The following is a 23788-nucleotide window of genomic DNA, read 5'->3' on the forward strand; positions in this document are numbered from 1 at the left end:
CATTTAGTTGCTTAGGGCTTGTGAGCGAAAAAGATTATTTTTCTCAAATCAGCTTGAATAAGCCTGTGCCAACAAATAGGCTAACTAGCTGCTAAACATTCTTGTCCTATGGTGTGCATTAGATAACGGTCATATAAAGTCATTTAAATGTGCTATTTTGTATATATAATCAACTCCATGGACAAACAACAGCCATAACATAATCACAAGTGCTTGTCATGCCTTGATGTATCATGGGTTAGATAGCCAAGGAAATAGACAAGATAAAAGCCAGTAATCTTGTTTCCAAACATTTTACCAGGTCCAGTCTGTGTCTTCCAGAATATTTGTGGGAGTTACTGATTTTGACTTTGGGCTTGGTGTAACTGTCATACCACAATATTACGTGTAGGCCTATAATGTGCCGTAAATGAGAAAATAGTGTCCCCACTTTACCTGTATTCACATTAATCAAAAAGTTGATTTTCACAAACATGTAGGCCTACTGTATTGAAAAGTTTGGCCAGTCAATTCAAGAAAAGCTAAGGTGTGGCAAGGACTCCTGATAGCATCAACATCAATGGCCATTCAGACATAGGCTATAAAGCTACTTAAAAGTACAACAGTCATGCTGCTTCATCATGTAAACATATTCAACTACAATTCTCTACGACACATGCAACAATTTGATGGTGGCCAAACCATCTTGTAAATAACACAACAAACAATGTGTGGAACTAAATTTAACATATCAATATTAAATGTACCTAAAAGCCTTGAGTTAAAAACACTAGAGGTGTAAAAAAACTAAGCTTTTTTTATGCAGTCTCTGTTCTGAGATGCGAGATTCAGCACCATGGACAGTGTCATGGACAGAGCAGCATTGTGTTCACTGTGAGAACTTTATTTTTCAGTTCATCATCACAGCAAGGTCTGTTCCATGTTGAAAAGCTCATTCAAGTTGAACTTATTTAAACATTCTATGCAACAATATGAATAAGTCAGACCACAGAGTCTACTGATGACTTTAAAACACATCAACCTAGATCAAATAGCACACGGCAACACAGGTCTACAGTTTTTCAAGTAGTCCTCTCAGGGTCTTACATTTTCAGAGCATTCCTTGTGTGCATAGTTTAGAGATCAAAGTCAAAGTCGTACGATTTGTCACACACCTCAGTGAAATTTTTTCCCCACATTTGACCCATCTCTTGCTGGGGAATCATTTGATTAGTTGATTTAACCCCCCAATCCAACCCTTTGATGCTGAATGCCAAGCAGGGAAGCGTTGGCTCCCATTTCTGCAGTCTTTGGTATGAGACAGCCGGGGCTCGCACCCCGACCTCCCAGTTTCAGGGCACACACTCTAGCCACAAGGCCACTATCTGGTCAAAGACAGAAATGGATTCATAAAAAGTTAAATCATGATTATCCGAAGTAGGGAAGACAGACATTCAGTCTTTCCTGACTTCCATCTGGCTGGCACTGCCCTTAGTGTGTGCAGTGACATCACTTATTTCGGGCCATATTATCTCTGATGGTCTTTCAGATGACAAGGATATCTATAGACAGCGAGCTGTATGCCCAAGCGAACATGCTGTGTCACAAATTTAGCATGTGCTCGGTAGGCCTACCAGTGAAGATATCGCTCTGTAGATCCGTCTGTACGCTGCTGTATAGCCTACTGCACACCTTTGGTGCCGTTACAGAGAAAGTAGCATCAGACGACTCACAGTGGCCTATAATGACTGTATGAGGCTGCTGCTGAGAGTGCCAAGAAGCTCCAGTGCTAGCCAGATGTTTGTTAGTGTCCGGGTACCTACTGTACCTGCTCTGCTGTGCTATATACTGTACGTAACCTTATGTACAGGTTCATGTGTAGGTCATCTGAGTCAATAAATGACATCATCGCTGTAATAACGGACCCTATACACGCAGTTCGGTTAGGTTCTCATCTATATGTGCATTTTATTTATTTATTTTATTATCTTTATTATTATCTTTTTTGTGATATGGATCTCCCTGGGTCTGAAATAAAGATTGATTGATTGAGCTCGGAAACTTGCAAGTTCCCATCCAGCCACTCTACCGGCCACTCTGTCCCTGAGCCACTGCTGCCCCGGCACCATTTGTGTCTACTCAGTCTGTGTCCCAGAGGGAGAATATTATTGTACTTTTACTCCACTACATTTATTTGAAAGCTTTAGTTACTAGTTACTTTGTAGATATTGATTATTACTACACAACATACATTACCCACTTCAGCCCTACAGTAGATACATTTCGGCCATTTGAAAATAGCCGATCTATAAGCTCACAATGCTTTGCGATGCAATGTATTGTGAGCTTGTAGATCGGTTATTTTCAAAATATTTTTAGACATTTCTACATATGAAAACATGTGAAACGGGACAGGCATAATGACTACTTTCTACTTTAAGTACATTTTGATACCAAATACTTTTGAACTTTCACTCAAGTATAATTATTAACCTTTTTGTTTTTTACTTTTCAGCTTCACCCAGTTGAGTGCTACCCACAGAGGAGCGTGGAGGATGGAGCAGTGCCTTGCTCAGGGACACTTTAAACCATATGGGACCTTCGGCTTCCCAGGCGGGCTCTCGAACCATTCAGCTATGGCCGCCGAACGTGCTTCGAGGAATGACCAACAGACCCAGGTCAGTGAAGGGTCCTGGACATCACTATATGCTTCAAAGTGAGGCTCTACTAAGTACTCAACCCAGTACTTTAGTCAAAGTAAAACATTAAACTATATGAATGTTGCTCAGTCAAATTTGAAGTAGGTGCTTTTAAAAATGCTATTATTGTTTGTCTTTAAGTCTTGATGAATTGAATACACAGGACCTTGATGGGAACAAGCCCTGGGGGATTATTTGGGTTATCCTTTTAGCAATAAAGTATTCAATCAATCAAAACAAGTCACACCAGAGGCCACATATCAGGGCTCACAGAGCAGGAGTGATGTCTGTCATGTGACTTGTGTATTGATCTAAACGGTTAAATCACCAGTTCTAGCACTGCATGTTCTAAGACAATGGTAACGGTCTCATCAGCTTCTTATCCGAGTTAATCACACGTTTTACCATTAACTATGTGTCGTGTGAATTACTCAGGTGGCTTCAGACCTGTGCAACTCAGAGCTGTATGCAGGGCAGGAATTTCAAGGAGGCCACGAAGGCCATGGCTGTCGTTGCCCCTCACAAACATGAAAAATGAGTCTATGGAAAGAGGGGTCAACCAATATTGTGGATTTTATTACACCACCTAGCTCTGGTCCATAGCCCTAATGCCCTTTGCTGCCGTTGCATTAAGGCTCTGGTCCATAGCCCTAATGCCCTTTTCTGCCGTTGCATTAAGGCTCTGCCACTCTTTGCTTCTAGCCCTCGCATGAAATGCAGACCAGCCTCTCCTCTGTAGCGGAAATATTAAAAAAGTTTTACCTACTCACCAATACAAAGACGGCTTGTTTAATTAGAAAGCCTACTTTCCTTAGTGGACGCACTCTGAGCCCCCCACCACACGTATAACATGTACTTTTTGGCCGGAAAGGGATTGTTTTTCCACCGGAAGCGCCCTCTACCGATATTACCAAGAGAAAGATCTCATATACAGGATTTTCCATACAATTCGGATCCCAGGAATTCATCAAAAATAATTATTATAAAGATTCGAGCACATCTTGACTATTTCTAAATCTACCTTTTTACTCTAATTGTCATTGGTGGTTTGAGGGCCATCTATAATCCTATAATTTCCACGAGGTGTCAGTGTTGCACAATACAGCAGGTTTCCCCAGGCGACTGAAGAAAAGGGTAAACATGCAGGTGGGTCACCAATTTAATTCAATTTAATTGATTGGAGGAAGGCCTCTCTCTATCCTGATTGGATGAAGAATGGGCCCTCTAGCCAAAAAATGAAACCTATGCTTTTTTGACCCCCAGGGGTGAACTGAGGACAGGGAGGAACTCCTTATATGGTCAGCACACTATAGTAGGGAGGATTATCACAAAAAAGAAAAAGAAAAGTGATATTTGAATCAAGTGAAATCACTGAAGATAACTATTTTAGTTGTATCTCAGTTTGCATTTGAAATGTACATAGCACTTGTATTTGTACTTGTATTTGACACTTTTATGTCACAGGTCCGCTGTGTTGATTTGGACCGCACACAAGTGGTTATGTAAGGGATAATGTATGGCTGAGTGATCATTGTTCATAGATGAATCACCGCCTGAAGGTGATTTATTTATCTATCTGGCATTTATCTAGCTGGCAATGGTTCTTGAAAGTAAAGTAAAATATAATGTTGACCATTTTGGGGAACACAACGTATGTGTTGATATTGTGGTAAGAAAAGAACATAATCACACTCCGCTAGTTCTCATTTTGATATGATTATTATGGATTTCTCCTCTTGCTAGAGTTGTACATTAACAATTATGAAAGATGGCAAAGTGCCATGCCAAAACAAAGTTTGTATTACAAATATGTATTGGCCCAAAGTATTGTACTAACAATTCACATTGTGGTTGTAATATTTGTTAGATTGACTGATTGATTGCTTGATTGATTGAATACTTTATTAACAGTTTGCAGAAAAAAAGCACAGGAAAGTACAGTTCAAGACAAAATCTGCTAAGAGGATCTATAACTCAAGATATCCATGGCTTGTTTCCATTGATGTCCTTCATATTCAATTCCTAGATGTTACATTACCATTTAGAGTTACATGATATTCATAGAAACAGAAACAGCAACTCATTTTCAAAGCCAACCACATGTATTCATGTCTCAGTTACAGAAGGCTACAAGTCAAATACAAAAAAGAATATAGCTGCAAGCAGCGATAAGCGGGACCAAGGAGATAGAGAGAGAGAGAGAGAGAGAGAGAGAGAGAGAGAGAGAGAGAGAGGGTGGAGACAAAGAGAGGGTGGAGACAGCGAGAGAGTGGAGAGAGAGCTAGAGAGACAGAGAGGACAGAGTGTGGATACAGGGACAGAGAGACACAGGGACAGAGAGTGTGGAGACAGAGAGAGGACAGAGTGTGGAGACAGAGAGAGGACAGAGTGTGGAGACAGAGAGAGGACAGAGAGTGTGGAGAGAGAGAGAGAGGGTGGAGACAAAGAGAGGGTGGAGACAGAGAGAGAGTGGAGAGAGAGCGAGAGAGACAGAGTGTGGAGACAGTGAGAGGACAGAGTGTGGAGACAGTGAGAGGACAGAGTGTGGAGACAGTGAGAGGACAGAGTGTGGAGACAGTGAGAGGACAGAGTGTGGAGACAGAGAGATGACAGAGAGTGTGGAGACAGAGAGAGGACAGAGTGTGGAGACAGTGAGAGGACAGAGTGTGGAGACAGAGAAAGGACAGAGTGTGGAGACAGAGAGAGGACAGAGTGTGGAGACAGAGAGAGGACAGAGAGTGTGGAGACAGTGAGAGGACAGAGTGTGGAGACAGAGAGAGGACAGAGAGTGTGGAGACAGAGAGAGGACAGAGAGTGTGGAGACAGTGAGAGGACAGAGTGTGGAGACAGTGAGAGGACAGAGTGTGGAGACAGAGAGAGGACAGAGTGTGGAGACAGAGAGAGGACAGAGTGTGGAGACATTGAGAGGACAGAGAGTGTGGAGACAGAGAGAGGACAGAGTGTGGAGACAGAGAGAGGACAGAGTGTGGAGACAGAGAGAGGACAGAGTGTGGAGACAGAGAGAGGACAGAGTGTGGAGACAGAGAGAGGACAGAGAGAGGACAGAGAGTGTGGAGACAGAGAGAGGACAGAGTGTGGAGACAGAGAGAGGACAGAGTGTGGAGACAGAGAGAGGACAGAGAGTGTGGAGACAGAGAGAGGACAGAGTGTGGAGACAGTGAGAGGACAGAGTGTGGAGACAGTGAGAGGACAGAGTGTGGAGACAGAGAGAGGACAGAGTGTGGAGACAGAGAGAGGACAGAGTGTGGAGACAGTGAGAGGACAGAGTGTGGAGACAGTGAGAGGACAGAGTGTGGAGACAGAGAGAAGACAGAGTGTGGAGACAGAGAGAGGACAGAGTGTGGAGACATTGAGAGGACAGAGAGTGTGGAGACAGAGAGAGGACAGAGTGTGGAGACAGAGAGAGGACAGAGTGTGGAGACAGAGAGAGGACAGAGAGTGTGGAGACAGTGAGAGGACAGAGTGTGGAGACAGAGAGAGGACAGAGAGTGTGGAGACAGAGAGAGGACAGAGTGTGGAGACAGTGAGAGGACAGAGTGTGGAGACAGTGAGAGGACAGAGTGTGGAGACAGTGAGAGGACAGAGAGTGGACAGAGAGTGTGGAGACAGTGAGAGGACAGAGTGTGGAGACAGAGAGAGGACAGAGTGTGGAGACAGAGAGAGGACAGAGAGAGGACAGAGAGTGTGGAGACAGAGAGAGGACAGAGTGTGGAGACAGAGAGAGGACAGAGAGTGTGGAGACAGAGAGAGGACAGAGTGTGGAGACAGTGAGAGGACAGAGTGTGGAGACAGTGAGAGGACAGAGTGTGGAGACAGAGAGAGGACAGAGTGTGGAGACAGAGAGAGGACAGAGTGTGGAGACAGTGAGAGGACAGAGTGTGGAGACAGAGAGAGGACAGAGTGTGGAGACAGTGAGAGGACAGAATGTGGAGACAGTGAGAGGACAGAGTGTGGAGACAGAGAGAAGACAGAGTGTGGAGACAGAGAGAGGACAGAGTGTGGAGACATTGAGAGGACAGAGAGTGTGGAGACAGAGAGAGGACAGAGTGTGGAGACAGAGAGAGGACAGAGTGTGGAGACAGAGAGAGGACAGAGAGTGTGGAGACAGTGAGAGGACAGAGTGTGGAGACAGAGAGAGGACAGAGAGAGGACAGAGAGTGTGGAGACAGAGAGAGGACAGTGTGGAGACAGTGAGAGGACAGAGTGTGGAGACAGTGAGAGGACAGAGTGTGGAGACAGTGAGAGGACAGAGAGTGGACAGAGAGTGTGGAGACAGTGAGAGGACAGAGAGTGTGGAGACAGTGAGAGGACAGAGTGTGGAGACAGAGAGAGGACAGATAGTGTGGAGACAGAGAGAGGACAGAGTGTGGAGACAGTGAGAGGACAGAGTGTGGAGACAGTGAGAGGACAGAGTGTGGAGACAGTGAGAGGACAGAGAGTGGAGACAGTGAGAGGACAGAGTGTGGAGACAGTGAGAGGACAGAGAGTGGAGACAGAGAGAGGACAGAGAGTGTGGAGACAGTGAGAGGACAGAGTGTGGAGACAGAGAGAGGACAGAGAGTGTGGAGACAGTGAGAGGACAGAGTGTGGAGACAGAGAGAGGACAGAGAGTGTGGAGACAGTGAGAGGACAGAGTGTGGAGACAGTGAGAGGACAGAGTGTGGAGACAGAGAGAGGACAGAGTGTGGAGACAGTGAGAGGACAGAGTGTGGAGACAGTGAGAGGACAGAGTGTGGAGACAGTGAGAGGACAGAGTGTGGAGACAGAGAGAGGACAGAGTGTGGAGTCAGTGAGAGGACAGAGTGTGGAGACAGAGAGAGGACAGAGTGTGGAGACAGTGAGAGGACAGAGTGTGGAGACAGAGAGAGGACAGAGAGTGTGGAGACAGAGAGAGGACAGAGAGTGTGGAGACAGTGAGAGGACAGAGAGAGGACAGAGAGAGTGGAGACAGAGAGAGGACAGAGTGTGGAGACAGTGAGAGGACAGAGTGTGGAGACAGTGAGAGGACAGAGTGTGGAGACAGAGAGAGGACAGAGTGTGGAGACAGAGAGAGGACAGAGTGTGGAGACAGTGAGAGGACAGAATGTGGAGACAGTGAGAGGACAGAGTGTGGAGACAGAGAGAAGACAGAGTGTGGAGACAGAGAGAGGACAGAGTGTGGAGACATTGAGAGGACAGAGAGTGTGGAGACAGAGAGAGGACAGAGTGTGGAGACAGAGAGAGGACAGAGTGTGGAGACAGAGAGAGGACAGAGAGTGTGGAGACAGTGAGAGGACAGAGTGTGGAGACAGAGAGAGGACAGAGAGAGGACAGAGAGTGTGGAGACAGAGAGAGGACAGAGTGTGGAGACAGTGAGAGGACAGAGTGTGGAGACAGTGAGAGGACAGAGTGTGGAGACAGTGAGAGGACAGAGAGTGGACAGAGAGTGTGGAGACAGTGAGAGGACAGAGAGTGTGGAGACAGTGAGAGGACAGAGTGTGGAGACAGAGAGAGGACAGATAGTGTGGAGACAGAGAGAGGACAGAGTGTGGAGACAGTGAGAGGACAGAGTGTGGAGACAGTGAGAGGACAGAGTGTGGAGACAGTGAGAGGACAGAGAGTGGAGACAGTGAGAGGACAGAGTGTGGAGACAGTGAGAGGACAGAGAGTGGAGACAGAGAGAGGACAGAGAGTGTGGAGACAGTGAGAGGACAGAGTGTGGAGACAGAGAGAGGACAGAGAGTGTGGAGACAGTGAGAGGACAGAGTGTGGAGACAGAGAGAGGACAGAGAGTGTGGAGACAGAGAGAGGACAGAGAGTGTGGAGACAGTGAGAGGACAGAGAGAGGACAGAGAGAGTGGAGACAGAGAGAGGACAGAATACACTTATTACACTATTACACTTATTACACTATTACACTACTATTACACTATTAGACTTATTACACTATTACACTACTATTACACTATTACACTATTACACTATTAGACTTATTACACTATTACACTACTATTACACTATTACACTACTATTACACTAATTCACTAATATTACACTATTACACTATTACACTATTACACTAAATACACTTATTACACTATTACACTACTATTACACTATTACACTATTAGACTTATTACACTATTACACTACTATTACACTATTACACTATTAGACTTATTACACTATTACACTACTATTACACTATTACTATTATTACACTTATTACACTATTACACTTATTACACTATTACACTACTATTACACTATTACACTTATTACACTATTACACTACTATTACACTATTACACTATTACACTTATTACACTATTACACTATTACACTACTATTACACTATTACACTATTAGACTTATTACAATATTACACTATTACACTTATTACACTACTATTACACTTATTACACTACTATTACACTTATTGCACTATTACACTATTAGACTTATTACACTATTACACTACTATTACACTATTACACTATTAGACTTTTAACAATATTACACTATTACACTTATGTTACACTATTACACTACTATTACACTAATAGTACACTATTACAAATTTAGACTTATTACACTATTACACTACTATTACACTAATTACACTATTACACTTATTACACTATTACACTACTATTACACTTAGTACACTTATTACACTTATTACACTATTACACTATTAGACTTATTACACTATTACACTACTATTACACTAATTACACTATTACACTTATTACACTATTACACTACTATTACACTTATTACACTTATTACACTTATTACACTATTACAAATGTAGACGTAATACACAATTTCACTATTAAACTATTGCACTACTTTTACACTATTACACTTATTACACTATTACACTATTACACTAAATACACTTATTACACTATTAGACTTATTACTCTATTACAGTTACTAGTATCTCTATTAGAGAGAGAGATAGATATAGAGATAGAGAGAGAGAGAGAGAGAGAGAGAGAGAGAGAGAGAGAGAGAGAGAGAGAGCAATATGCACAAATAAGAATGTCGCTAACCGGATTTGAACCAGTGACCTTGTGGTCCATAGGTGAGAGCTCTACCGACTGAGCTAAGCAGACTCTGTCAGTTGACTCATTCTATACAGTAACATGCAGTATAGGTATTAGCTCTGCCAACCGTATTTGGAAGACGTATTGGTTGCATGAGAGGTTTCACAAGACAACATTTTATTATTGGGTCATAAAAACTTCATTTTTTCACTTAAAAGAAATCTGTTACGATTTTTTGTTCGTATAAGTCCAAAGTTCAAGTGTAGACGTTTTTGTGCATTTTGATCAAAGATTCTGGGAGAAGATACATTTTAACTGTTTTTCATATATTTCAAATTAGTGGGTAATCTAAAGGTCAGAGGTCAAAAGTCAGAATATGGAAGTTGTTCGGCATGAGGAGACACATAAGTGTATCAAAGTGTCATTGCCAACGGTCAAACGGTTCATGAGATATGTACATTCAAAGTTTGCATTTTCAACTTAATTTTCAATTTCAGTGCTATAGCGCCACCATTTGGCCAATGGTCATGGGCTTCACATAGTCACCGTTTGGCATGGCCCTCTACCAGATTACCGAGTTTCACGAAAAGCGACTGCACGGTTCAGTCAGAACAGCTATTTTTGGCGGAAGGAGAAGAAGAAGGAGAAGAAAAATAAAGACAAAAACAATAAGTGACCAAAGTCACTGCGTGTCTTCTTGGTCCCTTAATAAAACAAAGGAATTCAAAATCAAGACAAAATAAATTTCTACATATTTATTGGGCAAAATTTAAATACATAATTTGGTCATTGATATATTGTAATAATAAATAATTAATAATAATACAATTTAACAAATTAACTTGATTTAGCACATTCTCTGCAAAATTTGTATTATTGCTCTTTAACAAATACAAAGAATTAAGTATTCATATACAACTCAACCTAATAAACCAAATGCAGCCCTAGTATTAAGTATCACACAAATAAAACATATTTACCGGTAAACCAAAACCATAATTTCCCCTGTATACCACATAGCTAATACTTGCCTAGTATATTAATCTCATAAATGAAGAAAGTATAAATAAGTTGGTATTAAATACTTTTTCTTTGCACTCTGCATTTATCCTGTCAGGTTTTATGCCAATTACATTGCAAGTCGCTCTGCTTAAGACTATCTGCAACAGTCTTACCCTTATCTTCTTATTTGCCCAAAAAGTCAAGTTTGACTGAGTTGGACTCCACATCAGTACCTGTGGCAGTAGCTGTTATTTCTGTGAAGCCAAATTTGATTTGAAGCTTGAATCTATGATCCAGCCCACGTTTAGTATTTGGCATGTCAACGTTAAATGAGTTAAGTTTTTCTATTCCCCAATCATCTACATATAGCGGATTTATCCTTTCTGTGCGGTAAAACGTGATACACACTGATGTCGTTTCTCTACGCCGTGGCATTATGACGTGGTCTCTGGTTTCATCCCAACCCACATCTTCATTAATTGTCACCAGTGTTTCGAAAAGATCACGACATTGGTCACCGCTCTCAGTTGCGAACTTCTTCTCAGGCTTCTCATGCTTTGACTCATCAAACGGTCTTGAGATTTCAATGCCATAAGTAAAAGCACTTTTTCGTGATGTCACTACCGCAGGGTTTCTTCCAAACATGACAGCTCCCTTCAAAATTGCCTGCTGGGGCGATGCAGGGCACAGTACTTTGCACCGAGCACCAAACTGCTTGGTAATGTGTTTGCGTAGAAGCTCACTTAAGGCATAACCTCCCACTAGCAGAAGGTAGTCAATGCTGAGATCCTTTTTAAAGATTTTTTCCAGACTTTTAGTGATGCCACTCAGGCTTTCATCAAAAAAAGATTTCATCTTTTCTTTTGAGAGTACGATCGACCCTTCGTCCCAGCTGACACCTTGCATATTCTTGAAGTTCTTTATTGGTTGCTCTTTCTGAGCCAACATTGCTAAGTTAAAAGGACAGGGGATCGTTGCAGCACACTCTTAAGGACAATGAAGTTATACATCAGCGTTTGAAGGTCCCTGGGATACTTTCTTTCAAAGTCATTCCAGAGATTTTCAGAGAATATTTCTTTCAGGCAACCTTTAAAGTTTTTGGTAACCTGCTCCCCTCCCATATTATTACCAGAGGCCTTGTCCAGCTCTTTCAGGACTCCTCCAGCCAATACTTCATGCACCGTGATGAACGGTACCGCCTGTAACACAACAATGTTAGGCTTTAAAATATGAACGGATAAAAAGTGGAGAACAGGAAGAATGTAGATTGAAGTTGCATACATTTAAAGATAAGGATTTTTGCTGTATAATTTAACTGTAAATAACACGAATGTACAGATGAGTATTACTTTGTCTTGCACACACTATAATTACACAGCACAACATACCTCCACAATCAGCAACAATGTATTTTGTTCCAGGTTTTTGTTGTAGGGTGTACTTAGCATTTGATGAGTTCCCATCAACAAAACCAGTTGAACACAGTTGTTTACACCAGATGGAGGCTGCTTCTGGCTCCAATGCGATTAACAATTTGTTGTCCATTTGGCTTTCTCCCACAATGCCAGCCTGAAAAGAAAGAAAGAAAGAATGAATATGCCATATGGAGTGTGTCTTGAGTGTACAGGGTTTGATGAGGTCAGATCAACATATGGAATGTCAGAACAGGTCAGCTCCATATATGGAGATCTAAGGGTGGCAGAGGTGGCAGTGGCTTGAGTATACAGGGTTTAATGAGGGCCCAGGTAGGGCCGGGCCTTAATTTCCAGGCCTGCTGAGAACTCTAGTTTTCACCGGCTGCCGGGCGTGGCTGCACAAATAACTTTGGGGCGGCCCGTCTAGAGTTTAAATGTATCAGTCAAAAGGGAGACATCGAAAAGGAAGGATGGATGGGGAAGGATCAACATATGGAATGACAGAACAGGTTCCACATATATCCATATACTAATATTGATGACATCACTGATCTCCATATATGGGCTTAATTGCGACAGCAAGTCGCATATACTATGATATGAGTTTAATTTCATAACGTTTCTGGGGAGTTAGGTATGTTTTATGAATGAATCAGCTGATGATTTGGGTTTCGAGATGCCCATAATGATTTTTCCAGATAATAGTTTTGATCATCATCTATGTAATAACAACATGGAATTACCTCAGTTGCTGCTTTTCGCATGAACTGTTTTGCGGAAGCATCCCAAATAGCAGGAACAGTCAGAACCCAGGTGAAGTCAGAAGCAGTGAAGGTTTGCGTGTCCATTAATGTATCTCAGTGCATGGTCCTTCAGGTAGCGTAGACTTTCTGTGAAGACTTTCAGGGCTCTCATTATTTTGCCATTTAAGGCTGTAATCATTAACTCCTCGCTGAGTTCCAGATCCTGTTATCAACAAATGCATGTTGTTGATAAATACATGTATACGTATATACACACACACACACACACACACACACACACACACACACACACACACACACACACACACACACACACACACACACACACACTGTATAATGTTTGAACACATTTCTATGCTAAATTAATTGCAAATCAACAATATCATAGACTTACTTTTCTGTAGAGTTCCATCTTAAAGTTTTCAAAGAGAAGTGTTTTCTTTGCTTTTCCATTCCCGTTTTTAATGTATTCCCTTTTAGCTTCATAACCAAACTTGATGAATTGCTCATCTTCATCAAATAGAACACAAGTAGGCGTCTTTGAGGTTGTCAGCCCCTCTCCTTGTCCCCATTGTGGAAGCATGGGTTCATTGCCGCTGATAAGAACGGCGTACCCACTGTAAGCAGTACCAAAGTCTATTGCTACTATAAATGCATCACCCATATTAGAAATCTGAGTAAAGCTAGCCCAAGACAACAAGACTGAAATAAACACACCAAATACTGTCCCAGTTTTTATAGCATGAGCATCCTTCAGTATGTCACTAAGCCCCACCCTTTGGTATTAAGATGCAATTGTCTTAGGACAGTGCTAGAACTGATCCAACCTTTAGAACAAGTATTGTTCCTGTGGCACAGCGTTGCTCCAATCAATTGCAGCCCCTGATGTGGCCCCCTGGTGTGACTTTCTTTTTTAAAGATATATTTTTGCTGCTTACGCCTTTTATTGGTTTTTTTAAGGGACAGACAGGAAACGGGAGAGAGATGGGGGAAGACATGCAGTAAAGGCCACTGCGACTGGATTACCAGTCGGGTGCCCAGACGGTTACGCCACCGCCTGGGCCTGGTGTGACTTTTTTTTATCAAGTAATTTAACAGATTGCAGAAAAGCACAATGGAACAGATTTATTCAAAATAATGCTAAAAGGATAACCTGAATAAGCCCTCAGAGCTAGTTTCCACTTGTTCATTAAGGTCCTGTGTATTTAATTCAGTGAGACATTTAAAGACAAACAATCCTATAGGTTCAAAATGTGTGATATAAAAAATAAATGTACCTTTAAATTCTTAAACACCTACTTCAAATTTGACTGAGCAACTTTCATTTGTAATTAAGTAATGCATCACCAGGAGTATACTTTGACTAAAGCACTGGGTTGAGTACTCTGTAGAGCCTCAGTCACTTTAACATATACCTCCCCCCACCCCTCTTCCCCTCACTGTTTGTTTTTCCCAGTTCACCTCATTTTAGGATGATTTCCTGTTTTTTGTTATATAGAATTGTATATTTGTACGTCTCTAAATGTTCTGATGAATTGAAAACGGTGGACCCTATTGTAAACAAGAGTAATGCTTTATGGTGTCGTCCACAGTTAACAGATTTTGTATTGAGTTGTGCTTGAAATGTACTGTAATTCTGCAAACTGTTAATAAATACTTCAATCAATCAATCAAAACCTGTAGTAATGTCCAGGACCCTTCACTAACCTGGGTCTATTGCGGTGGTGTAACTAACGAGCCAGCAATGGGCCCCTGTGCACCCACAGCCCCCCAAAAAGAGGACAGTGGGCATACTGTACCCTATTTGCGATTTATCTTTTATCGTGTAACTGACACATGAATAAATGTGATTAATTGGCTTTGCAAATGAGTCGCTGTTCAGGTGAGTGAATTTCATGTAAAACTAAATGGTAATGTAACATCTGACAGGTCGCATGCACGGCTGCATGCATACGCCTGGGTGACAGCAGACTGCTGGGCGAGTGCTGGTGCTTTGGCATGGGGGGGTCAGATCAACATATGGAATGAATTCTGTACTGGCCATATACTGTATGGAGCGTGTTTTAAGTACAGGGTTTTTAAAAATGCTTAAGTATTTAAAAATACATTTAGTTTTCATATCACACATTTCGAACATGAGATTGTTTGTCTTTAAATGTCTTGATTAATTTAATACACAGGACCTTACTGAACAAGTGGAAACTAGAGGGCTTATTCAGGACTAAATCTTATTATTATTATAGTCAAATTATTCAATCAATAAAAAAAAGTCACACCAGGCCACAACAGGGGCTGCAATTGATTGGAGCCACAGTGTTCTAAAGGTTGGATCATGAGTTCTAGTACTGTACTAAGACAATGGTAGCTGTCTCATCAGCTTCTCATCTGACTTAATCACTCATGTGACATGTGAATTCCTCTTCAGAGTTGTACAGTATGTGTGTATGCCTATTTTATAATGTATTGCAATATGAAAATGATGCCACTAATACTACTGGTCTGTTACTACTGAAACACCTCAGCCTCAGGCTAAGCGGTCTTCTACTCTGTGTTGCCTTTACGTCTGTCTTAACATGGTAGTTTGCAGGTTTCACTTTGGTTCCTGCAGCATCATTACTCTGGCCTCCAAGTTGGGGAATGACCTCTGCCCTCACCAGTGTTGTTTTTGGCAGCACATTTTGGTTTTAGTTTTAGTCATAGTCTCTTGAATAGTTTTCATTTAGTTTTTGTCACATTTTAGTCACCTGGAATTTTTGTGTTAGTCTAGTTTTAGTCGACTAAATATCAGAAGATTTTCTCGACTAAATCTACAGCTGATTTAGTCGAACAAAATGTATTTAGGCGGGCCTTGATGCCGTCATAATGGCAGATTTTTTCACTTGCTGAAAATAGCCGATTTACAAGCCCACAACGCGTCGCAGCGTGACGCGTTGTTTTCAGCATGCAACTATTGTAAAATGACTTATACTGGATCTCTTGTCCACTATAGTCCCTTCCTAACATTTTAGTTTAGTTTTTATTTGATGACGAAATTGTCAGTATATTTATTCTTAGTTTTAGTCACCATAGTTTTAATTTAGTTTCCATTTAGTTTTCGTCAGTGGAAAAACGTAGTCGACGAACATTTTTTGTCTTAGTTTTAGTCGACGAAAACAATCATTACTGGGAGAATGACCTCTGACCTCACTCTGGATGGATTATGACAGCTCCGTTCCGCTGCACTAAAAAATGCTTTACATACAAATACAAATTAAAACAGGGTAATAACAGAGGTAATGGGTTTAAATCTGGTCCGTAGTAAAAGTAAGACAATTAATTAAAATTGAAAATGATTAGTAGTAATATTGGTTGTTGTTTACAACTACTTGTTTACTTTACACTACTGTCTATTTATGGCTTCTTGTCTTTTGGCCAGTGATAGATATTTTATAAATGAACTAATGTTAACCCAATGCCACAAGAGGGCAGCATTGTTTCTTTTTCTCCTCATGCCGTGTTGGTGATCTGTGGATTTTAAGAAACCAATATCAAATATGACATGTACAGTACATTAGGCTACACCATTTTAGAGAATCAACCTTAAGTAATTATTTTATAGCACATTTCATACCAGGAAACAAAACTAAATCTGCTTTACATTAAATACAAAGACTTCCACAAACATAGAATAGATGTTCTATGTTGGTACCCTGCCTGATTGATTGATTGATTCATTGATTGATTCATTGTAATTCCTATTCAGTTTGTAGAGTGGGTACAGTATGGTCAATACAAAAACTGTTACGAGGATAAACCAGAAAAAGCACTAAGACCTTTTTTTTTTTACATCAGGGTCCTCCATTTTCAATTCATCAGAACATTTAAAGACATACAAGTTATATACCAGTAAGACGCCCTGAGGCGTGCATGCATCTGCCTGCAGGGTGACGGCAGACTGCTGGGCGAGCCCTGGCAATTTGGGATGTCAGATCAACGTATGGAATGAATTCTGTACTGGCCATATATGAAGCTGTCTTGAGTCTACAGGGTTTGATGAGGTCAGATCAACATGGAATGTCTACAGCCTACAGGCCAGCTCCATATATGGAGATATAAGGGTGGCAGTGGGGGCAGTGTCTTGAGTGTACTGTACAGTTTCTGTGTGTGTGTGTGTGTGTGTGTGTGTGTGTGTGTGTGTGTGTGTGTGTGTGTGTGTGTGTGTGTGTGTGTGTGTGTGTGTGTCCATGTGTGATAATCAAACTTGGAGATTCATTGTCAGTGGAGTTAAGATGTTTTTTCTGTCATTGATAAGAACTTTCTTCAGTATCTTGACAGAGAAAACCACCTAACTCCACTTGAGCTGAATTACTGTACTATGTGTACTATGTCAACTTCATTTCCATTTTACAGCCATTCAGCCATTCAAATAATTTGGGGACCCCCAAAATAATTTGGCGACCCCCCCAGAGGGGTCGCGACCCACGGGTTGAGAACCCCTGCTCTACAGTATAGATGAACACATTTTAAGACCACATCATGTTCAGGTCAATGTTTTCACATTAGGACACAGGTTAGAAATATAGGCTCAGTTTAAGGTCTGGGCTCATCAAAAGGATCGTATGAACATGAGTCTATGTGTGTATGTATGTATGTATGTATGTGTTTTTGTCAATATGTGAAGAGAGGAGAGTCCACACACAGGTTTGCTCCAAGGTGTTTGCTTTTTATTCAATACACCATAAATAAGACACAACGTTTCAGGTGATAATCGGCATGTGACAACTCCCTTTTAAACCCAGTCGTCACATCACGTGACTGATGACGACTGCATGGGCAGGTGATTCACTAACACCAATAAGTGACATGTCAATAAATATAACAATATATATATATATATGAAGGCCGTTCACGGCTGAAACGTTGTGTCTTATTTATGGTGTATTGAATAAAAAGCAAACACCTTGGAGCAAACCTGTGTGCGGACTCTCCTCTCTTCACTGTACTTACCTTAGTCCAGCACCAGACAGGAAGTGGATGTGCGCTAGCCACCTACCTTTTTATACTAGTTTGTCAATATGTGCCACATTGCTTGTTTGTTTGTGAACATAGAAGGGTCTATATATGAGTAGATGTTGGTATCATTGCTGTAAGACACTCTTGATGAAGGTTTTATTAGAATAAAACTGATGCTGTTGAACAGTTGCAGGATTTGTGTTCATGAAATATTCTTTTTATCATTGCTTCATATCGAAAACAGAAATTATCAAGCAGAAGTTACTTTTGGAAATATCAATAGTGGATGTCTGACCGTTTTTCTGTCTCCTCCTCTTTGTGGTTGCAGCGCAGCGATGCGATTGGTCGGCACGGCGGGGGAGCGGCTCCCCAGGGCAGCGGAGGATGAAAGGGAGCCCCCCTCCCCCTCCTCCCCCCACATGAACCACCACCAGTACAATCACATGAACCACCACCAGTACAACCACATGAAGAACAAGTTCTTCAATGAGCTCACACACCTGCCAAGTGAGTGCACATACACACACAAACACTCACACCGCACACGCACACACACACACACGCACACGCACACACACACACACACACACACACACACACACACACACACACACACACACACACACACACACACACACACACACACACAGTCACACACTCATGCCTTTATTACTTGTGAAGACATGATCATCAAGTACAGTGATTTTACATTGTTTTGCATTTTTTAACATGTCTATAGCTATAGCCGAAAATAGCAGATCTAAAAGTTTTCAATGCATTGTACTGCAACACTTATTTGTGAGCGTGTAGATCGGCTATTTACAGTGTGTGACCCCCACGCATAAATATGCATAAATCAAGCATAATAACTAATATCTAATCCTATATAACCCCAACTTCAATCTTCTTGAATGTAAAACAACTATTTCTCTTGTGAGGAATTTCTATTCCATATAGTAATACTTGTACACAAACACGCACGCATGCATGCATGCACACACACACACACACACACACACACACACACACACACACACACACACACACACACACACACACACACACACACACACACACACACACACACACACACACACACACATTCGTGCAACATACTGACGGCACCCTTGTCATTAAATATCCATCTTCTACCAATACCATAATGTTGTCATTTCATTCTCTTATTTGTTTCATCATTACCATACCAACTTCCGTTGTCTAATTTCTTCATCTTGCCACCTGGCTTGTGCACTCATGAAGATCATAAAGGCAGAAGTAAGCTCTTCTCCCAAAACCTTCACTTAAACCCTATAGTATACTTTATTGTCGTACGATAGTGTCGCTTCACCATTTGAGCTTGTACAGATCTGTTGTTTTCTAGTACAATGCAATAGCATCGCACAACAACAAGTCAGAGATTTTCAACCCTTTTCATTATCCATTATTTATTTGGCATTTGAGCCACGGGGCCATCATTTGATGAGATTCAGCCTCTCAGACCCAAGAATATTTTGTTTGTTGTTGCATGCGATTTTGTCCACATTTCCATGCTGCATTGATGTGGCACCATAGGAGAGATAACAGGCAAAATAACACTTCTTCTACCTTCTCTACTTATGTAGACTTAACTTGACTAAATTAACTAATACACATGTTTAACAATAATGTAACTCTTGAGAGACCTTACGGGTCCTTCACGGGTCTCGAGTTAAAGATTTAATAAGGGGTTCATTTGGTTATACCAAGTCGCCATCATTTAGCTGGGGACCACTGGTTGAAAACCGCAGATTTAAGTGGTTAAAAATCTGGTTCTTTAACTTACCATATTGTTTGTGCGTCCCCCTCTTAGTGCCCATGTGGGCCATAGGGGCCATGGTGGTGGTGGTCCTAGCCCTGGTGGGCTGCATGGACTTCTGTATCTACAAGAAGTGCATCAACAAGACCAAGAAACCCAATAAGGTCCGTGAGAGGAAGGGCGGCCGAGGGCGCCGGAAGAAGGACAAGGAGGGAGAAGGCGAGGGTGAAGGACAGGTGAACAAAAAGAGGGCCAAGCAGTGTTGATTTCGTCGGCTAAAACTACGGAGAAATAAATGTTCGTCGACTATACCTTTTTTCACAGAGGAAAACTATGTAAAAACGACATAAAAACTAAGCTATGATGACTAAAACTAAGACTGCTGACAATTTCGTCAAATAGAAACTAGACTAAAATGTCAGGGGGGGGGGGGGACTGGTGAAGAAGACTAAGACTAAAAGACAAGTCATTTTGTGTTTGGTTGTGCTCGGGTATTGTCCCGATCAGATCTGCTATTTTCAGCATGCAACCAAGTCTAAAACCAGCCGTTACAACACCACCAAGGCCTGCCAAAATCCATTTTAATCGACTAAGACAACTGTAGATTTAGTCTACTAAAATCTTCTGATATTTACTCGACTGAAACTAGACTGACACTAAAACATTTCAGATGACTTAAATCTGAACTGTCAAAATAAACACTAGGGCCAAGGAGAGTGAATTAGAACATGGGTCGGTTAGAGATGTCTCGCGTCATGTCATTTATTTGTATTTTAATTTTGTTTCGTTATATCAATCATCTGGAGTACACCCTGGATTATAACATCACTGACAATCAGGCACGCACGCACGCACGCACAGGCACACACACACACCTCAAGTCACCAGGCTTTCCACCTCGGAGGAAAGCCTGGTCTGTGTTACAAAATTCCCATGTCACCCGGTCGGGAGCGGAGTCATCATGCAGGCCGGAACCCTCAATCTGGAACTTCCTTTCCCTCAAAACCTCTCTCTCTCTCTGTCTCTCTCTCTCTCTCTTCACCTTTAAGGTCTGTTCAGCTCAGTGTTATTGCCAGATGCATGATAATTAGTGTATTTGTACGATCATTTTACCCTCTGTACGATGTATGATACAAATTACAAACATTGTAATGCCCAATTTTTGTGAATTTTCTAAATTCCCTCCCTGCTGATTCGGGACCTGGTTTGGTTTTTCCGTAAATCTGACCCTATAGTTCTGTACTTGGAGGCATTAAAAACACTGGTCGCATCTTTCAAGTCCAGTTTCTGGCTTTTATTTGTGGAAGTGTCCAGTTGCCTGCTTCCACACATCTGATGCGTCTTTTGTCACATTCTTGTCTCAAACAAGGTCTTTTTTTAAATACGATCATTTTAAGCCTCCAGTATACAATCATTTAACATTTCCTATCTGGCAACACTGGTACAGTTGTATATAAGTTACCTATGACTCATTGACACTTACCATGATACCATTCGTCATTACATCTTTACGTTCCTTGCTGTCTGCTTGTCTTTACTTATTGGTCTCTCTCTTTCTCTCCTCTCTCTCTGCCCTCCCTCATCTTCTGCTCTTTCTCTCTGTCCTCCTCCCCCCCTCCCTCTGCCCCTGGTCTCTCTCTCTCTCTCTCTCTCTCTCTCTCTCTCTCTCTCTCTCTCTCTCTCTCTCTCTCTCTCTCTCTCTCTCTCTCTCTCTCTCTCTCTCTATCTCTCTGTCTCCAGATCCCTTTGTTAAGGTGGTGTTGCAGCACAACGGGAAGTGTGTTAAGAGGAAGAAGACAACGGTCTCTGAATCCGTACTTCAACGAGAGCTTCAGCTTGGAGATCCCCTTCTCCCAGATACAGGTAAGCATGCCAGCCAGCCACGGTTCTATTCTATGACCCCTAAACCGTTCCTTCCAAACGTAATACCTCCGTAGTATGACCCTCGCACGATAGCGCATTCATTTACCCATTAAAACCGGGAAAGCATCTGTGCCAAAGATTGATATATGCAGGTCCATCTCAACTAATTAGAATATTTTGTAAAAGTTAATTTTCTAGTATTTAAAACCTTTTTTTTGTTTTAAGGGCGTACAGCTCATGAAAATCAAAAAATCCTATCTCAATGAATTTGAATATTTTACGTGACCACAAAAAAAAAGTTTTTAAACGAGAAATGTCGACCATCTGAAAAGTATATTAATGTATGCAGTTAATACTTGGTCTGGCCTACTTTTGAACAAATCATTTCATCAATGGGGCGTGGCATGGAGGTAATCAGTCAGTGGCACTGTTGAGGTGTTATGGAAGCCCAGGTTTGCTATGATACACTGACACGACAACGCATATTCAGGGCGGAGTCACCACCCCCAGGGTAAGTTGTGATTTGCTCTCGTTCACTGCAATGAAATTTGTGGCATTTCCAAAACAATATTGCGCAGAGTAGCGATTATCAAACGTATTTGCAATGCCATACGTTGAAAGATCTGTTGCCCGTGGACAAGGCACGTTACCTCTTATTAACCAGGCTACGTTACCTCCGCAAGTTAGATATTATCGGCATAGATGTTTGTCCGTATGTGATTAAGGATTAGAAAAAGTTGCATTGGCAGCCAGGAAATTCTGCCCAGGGTAAAAAAAAACGGATGTGCTCCGTGTCAGTGTATAACAGCCGTAAATTAATTTGTATTGTTCAGTCTCATGTCTCACACCTTCCTCTTGACAATACAACCTAGATTCTCTGTGGGGTTCAGTTCAGGCCAGTTGGCTGGTCAGTTAAGCACAGTATTACCATGGTCAGTACACCAATTCCAGTAGTGTTGGCTCTGTGGGCAGGTGCCAAGTGCTGCCTGAAAAGGAAGATCAGCATGAACATAAAGCTTGTCAATGTACGGAGGCACACAGTGCTGTAAAATATCATAATAGACGGTTGTGTTGAGACTCTGGACTTGACAAAACACTGTGATGATTTTGGCCATGTTATCTTCTGGTGTTGATCCACTGACAGTGAAAACGTGGTTTCAACACAGCCATCTTTTCAACTGGCCTGACCTGGTTTCAACTGGCCTGACCTGAACCCCACAGAGAATCTAGCATTATGTTATACTTTAGCTATTGAAAAATAGCAGATCTACAAGCTCGAAGCGCGGCACTCGGCGCTGAGCTTGTAGGTCTGCTATTTTTGAAAAATCGTGAAAATGCCGCAAATCTTTCAATATATATTCTTTCAGTTTCTAACTCAAATCTTTGCTTCTGGGAGGTCCCTGGAACTACATATTTTCAGATGTGGGTCGGCAGCCAATTACATATAATTTTGGAGGTCCTTGACATGAAAGTGAGCAGTGAGCTCACTTTGAGCAGTGAAGTGAGGAGTGCAACTGCACTGCTCACTTCACAGGGGTGTGATTCACAAAATAAGGCCTATAGCGACATGTACATACTATATACCGTATGAAACAGAAGACTCTCTGCTTTCATAAGAAAAAAACTAATACTGTAATAATAATAAAAATCACACCCCTGTGAAGTGAGCAGTGCAACTGTATTAATTTGAGTGTATAAGTGTTAAACAGATCAGTTCTTCCTGGCAAAGGAGACTGTTGCGCGATTGCCGTATTTAAACACAAGCCGCAGTGATTCTCTCTCTCTCTCTCTCTCTCTCTCTCTCTCTCTCTCTCTCTCTCTCTCTCTCTCTCCCCATGCAGAAGGTGCAGGTGCAGCTGATCACGACTATAAGACAAGCTGGGCAGCAACGACGCCATCGGCAAGTGCTGGATGGGCCTCCGCCATTGGTCGGACATGCTGGCCAACCCGAGGCGTCCGGTGGTCCAGTGGCACGTGCTGCAGCAGCAGCAGGAGGAGGAGGTGAACGAGGCCCTGAAGGATCCTATCTGCTAAACTACACTGTTTCCCACAATGCACTGGGTCGGTCGGCACCCATTTGTGGGTTCGCCACCCGGGGCACATTTTTATTTGAATAGATCCCTTCATTTTTACTTGAGACATTGGCAGAGGGAGAGGGACAGAATGATGGTGTAGTCGTCTAATGATCGGACTCTCATCACAGATATTTCATGTTCAAATCCCA

At 41.9% G+C, this 23788-nt stretch overlaps 1 protein-coding gene across 1 annotated transcript; it reads left to right on the forward strand.

Moving 5' to 3' along the window:
• Positions 1-2561: 2561 nt before the first annotated feature.
• On the forward strand, positions 2562-23598 carry LOC310871138 (uncharacterized protein; the record flags this gene model as incomplete). Its single annotated transcript, XM_083782627.1, has 5 exons — positions 2562-2657; positions 18235-18413; positions 19756-19937; positions 21468-21564; positions 23438-23598. The coding sequence occupies exons 1-5, from the start codon at positions 2572-2574 to the stop codon at positions 23596-23598; spliced, it is 705 nt and encodes a 234-aa protein (XP_083638753.1). The 5' UTR covers positions 2562-2571.
• Between the last annotated feature and the right edge of the window lie 190 nt (positions 23599-23788).

The sequence above is a fragment of the Protomyctophum parallelum genome, assembly GCF_964188405.1.
Source record: "Protomyctophum parallelum genome assembly, chromosome: 14".
NCBI lineage: Eukaryota > Metazoa > Chordata > Actinopteri > Myctophiformes > Myctophidae > Protomyctophum > Protomyctophum parallelum.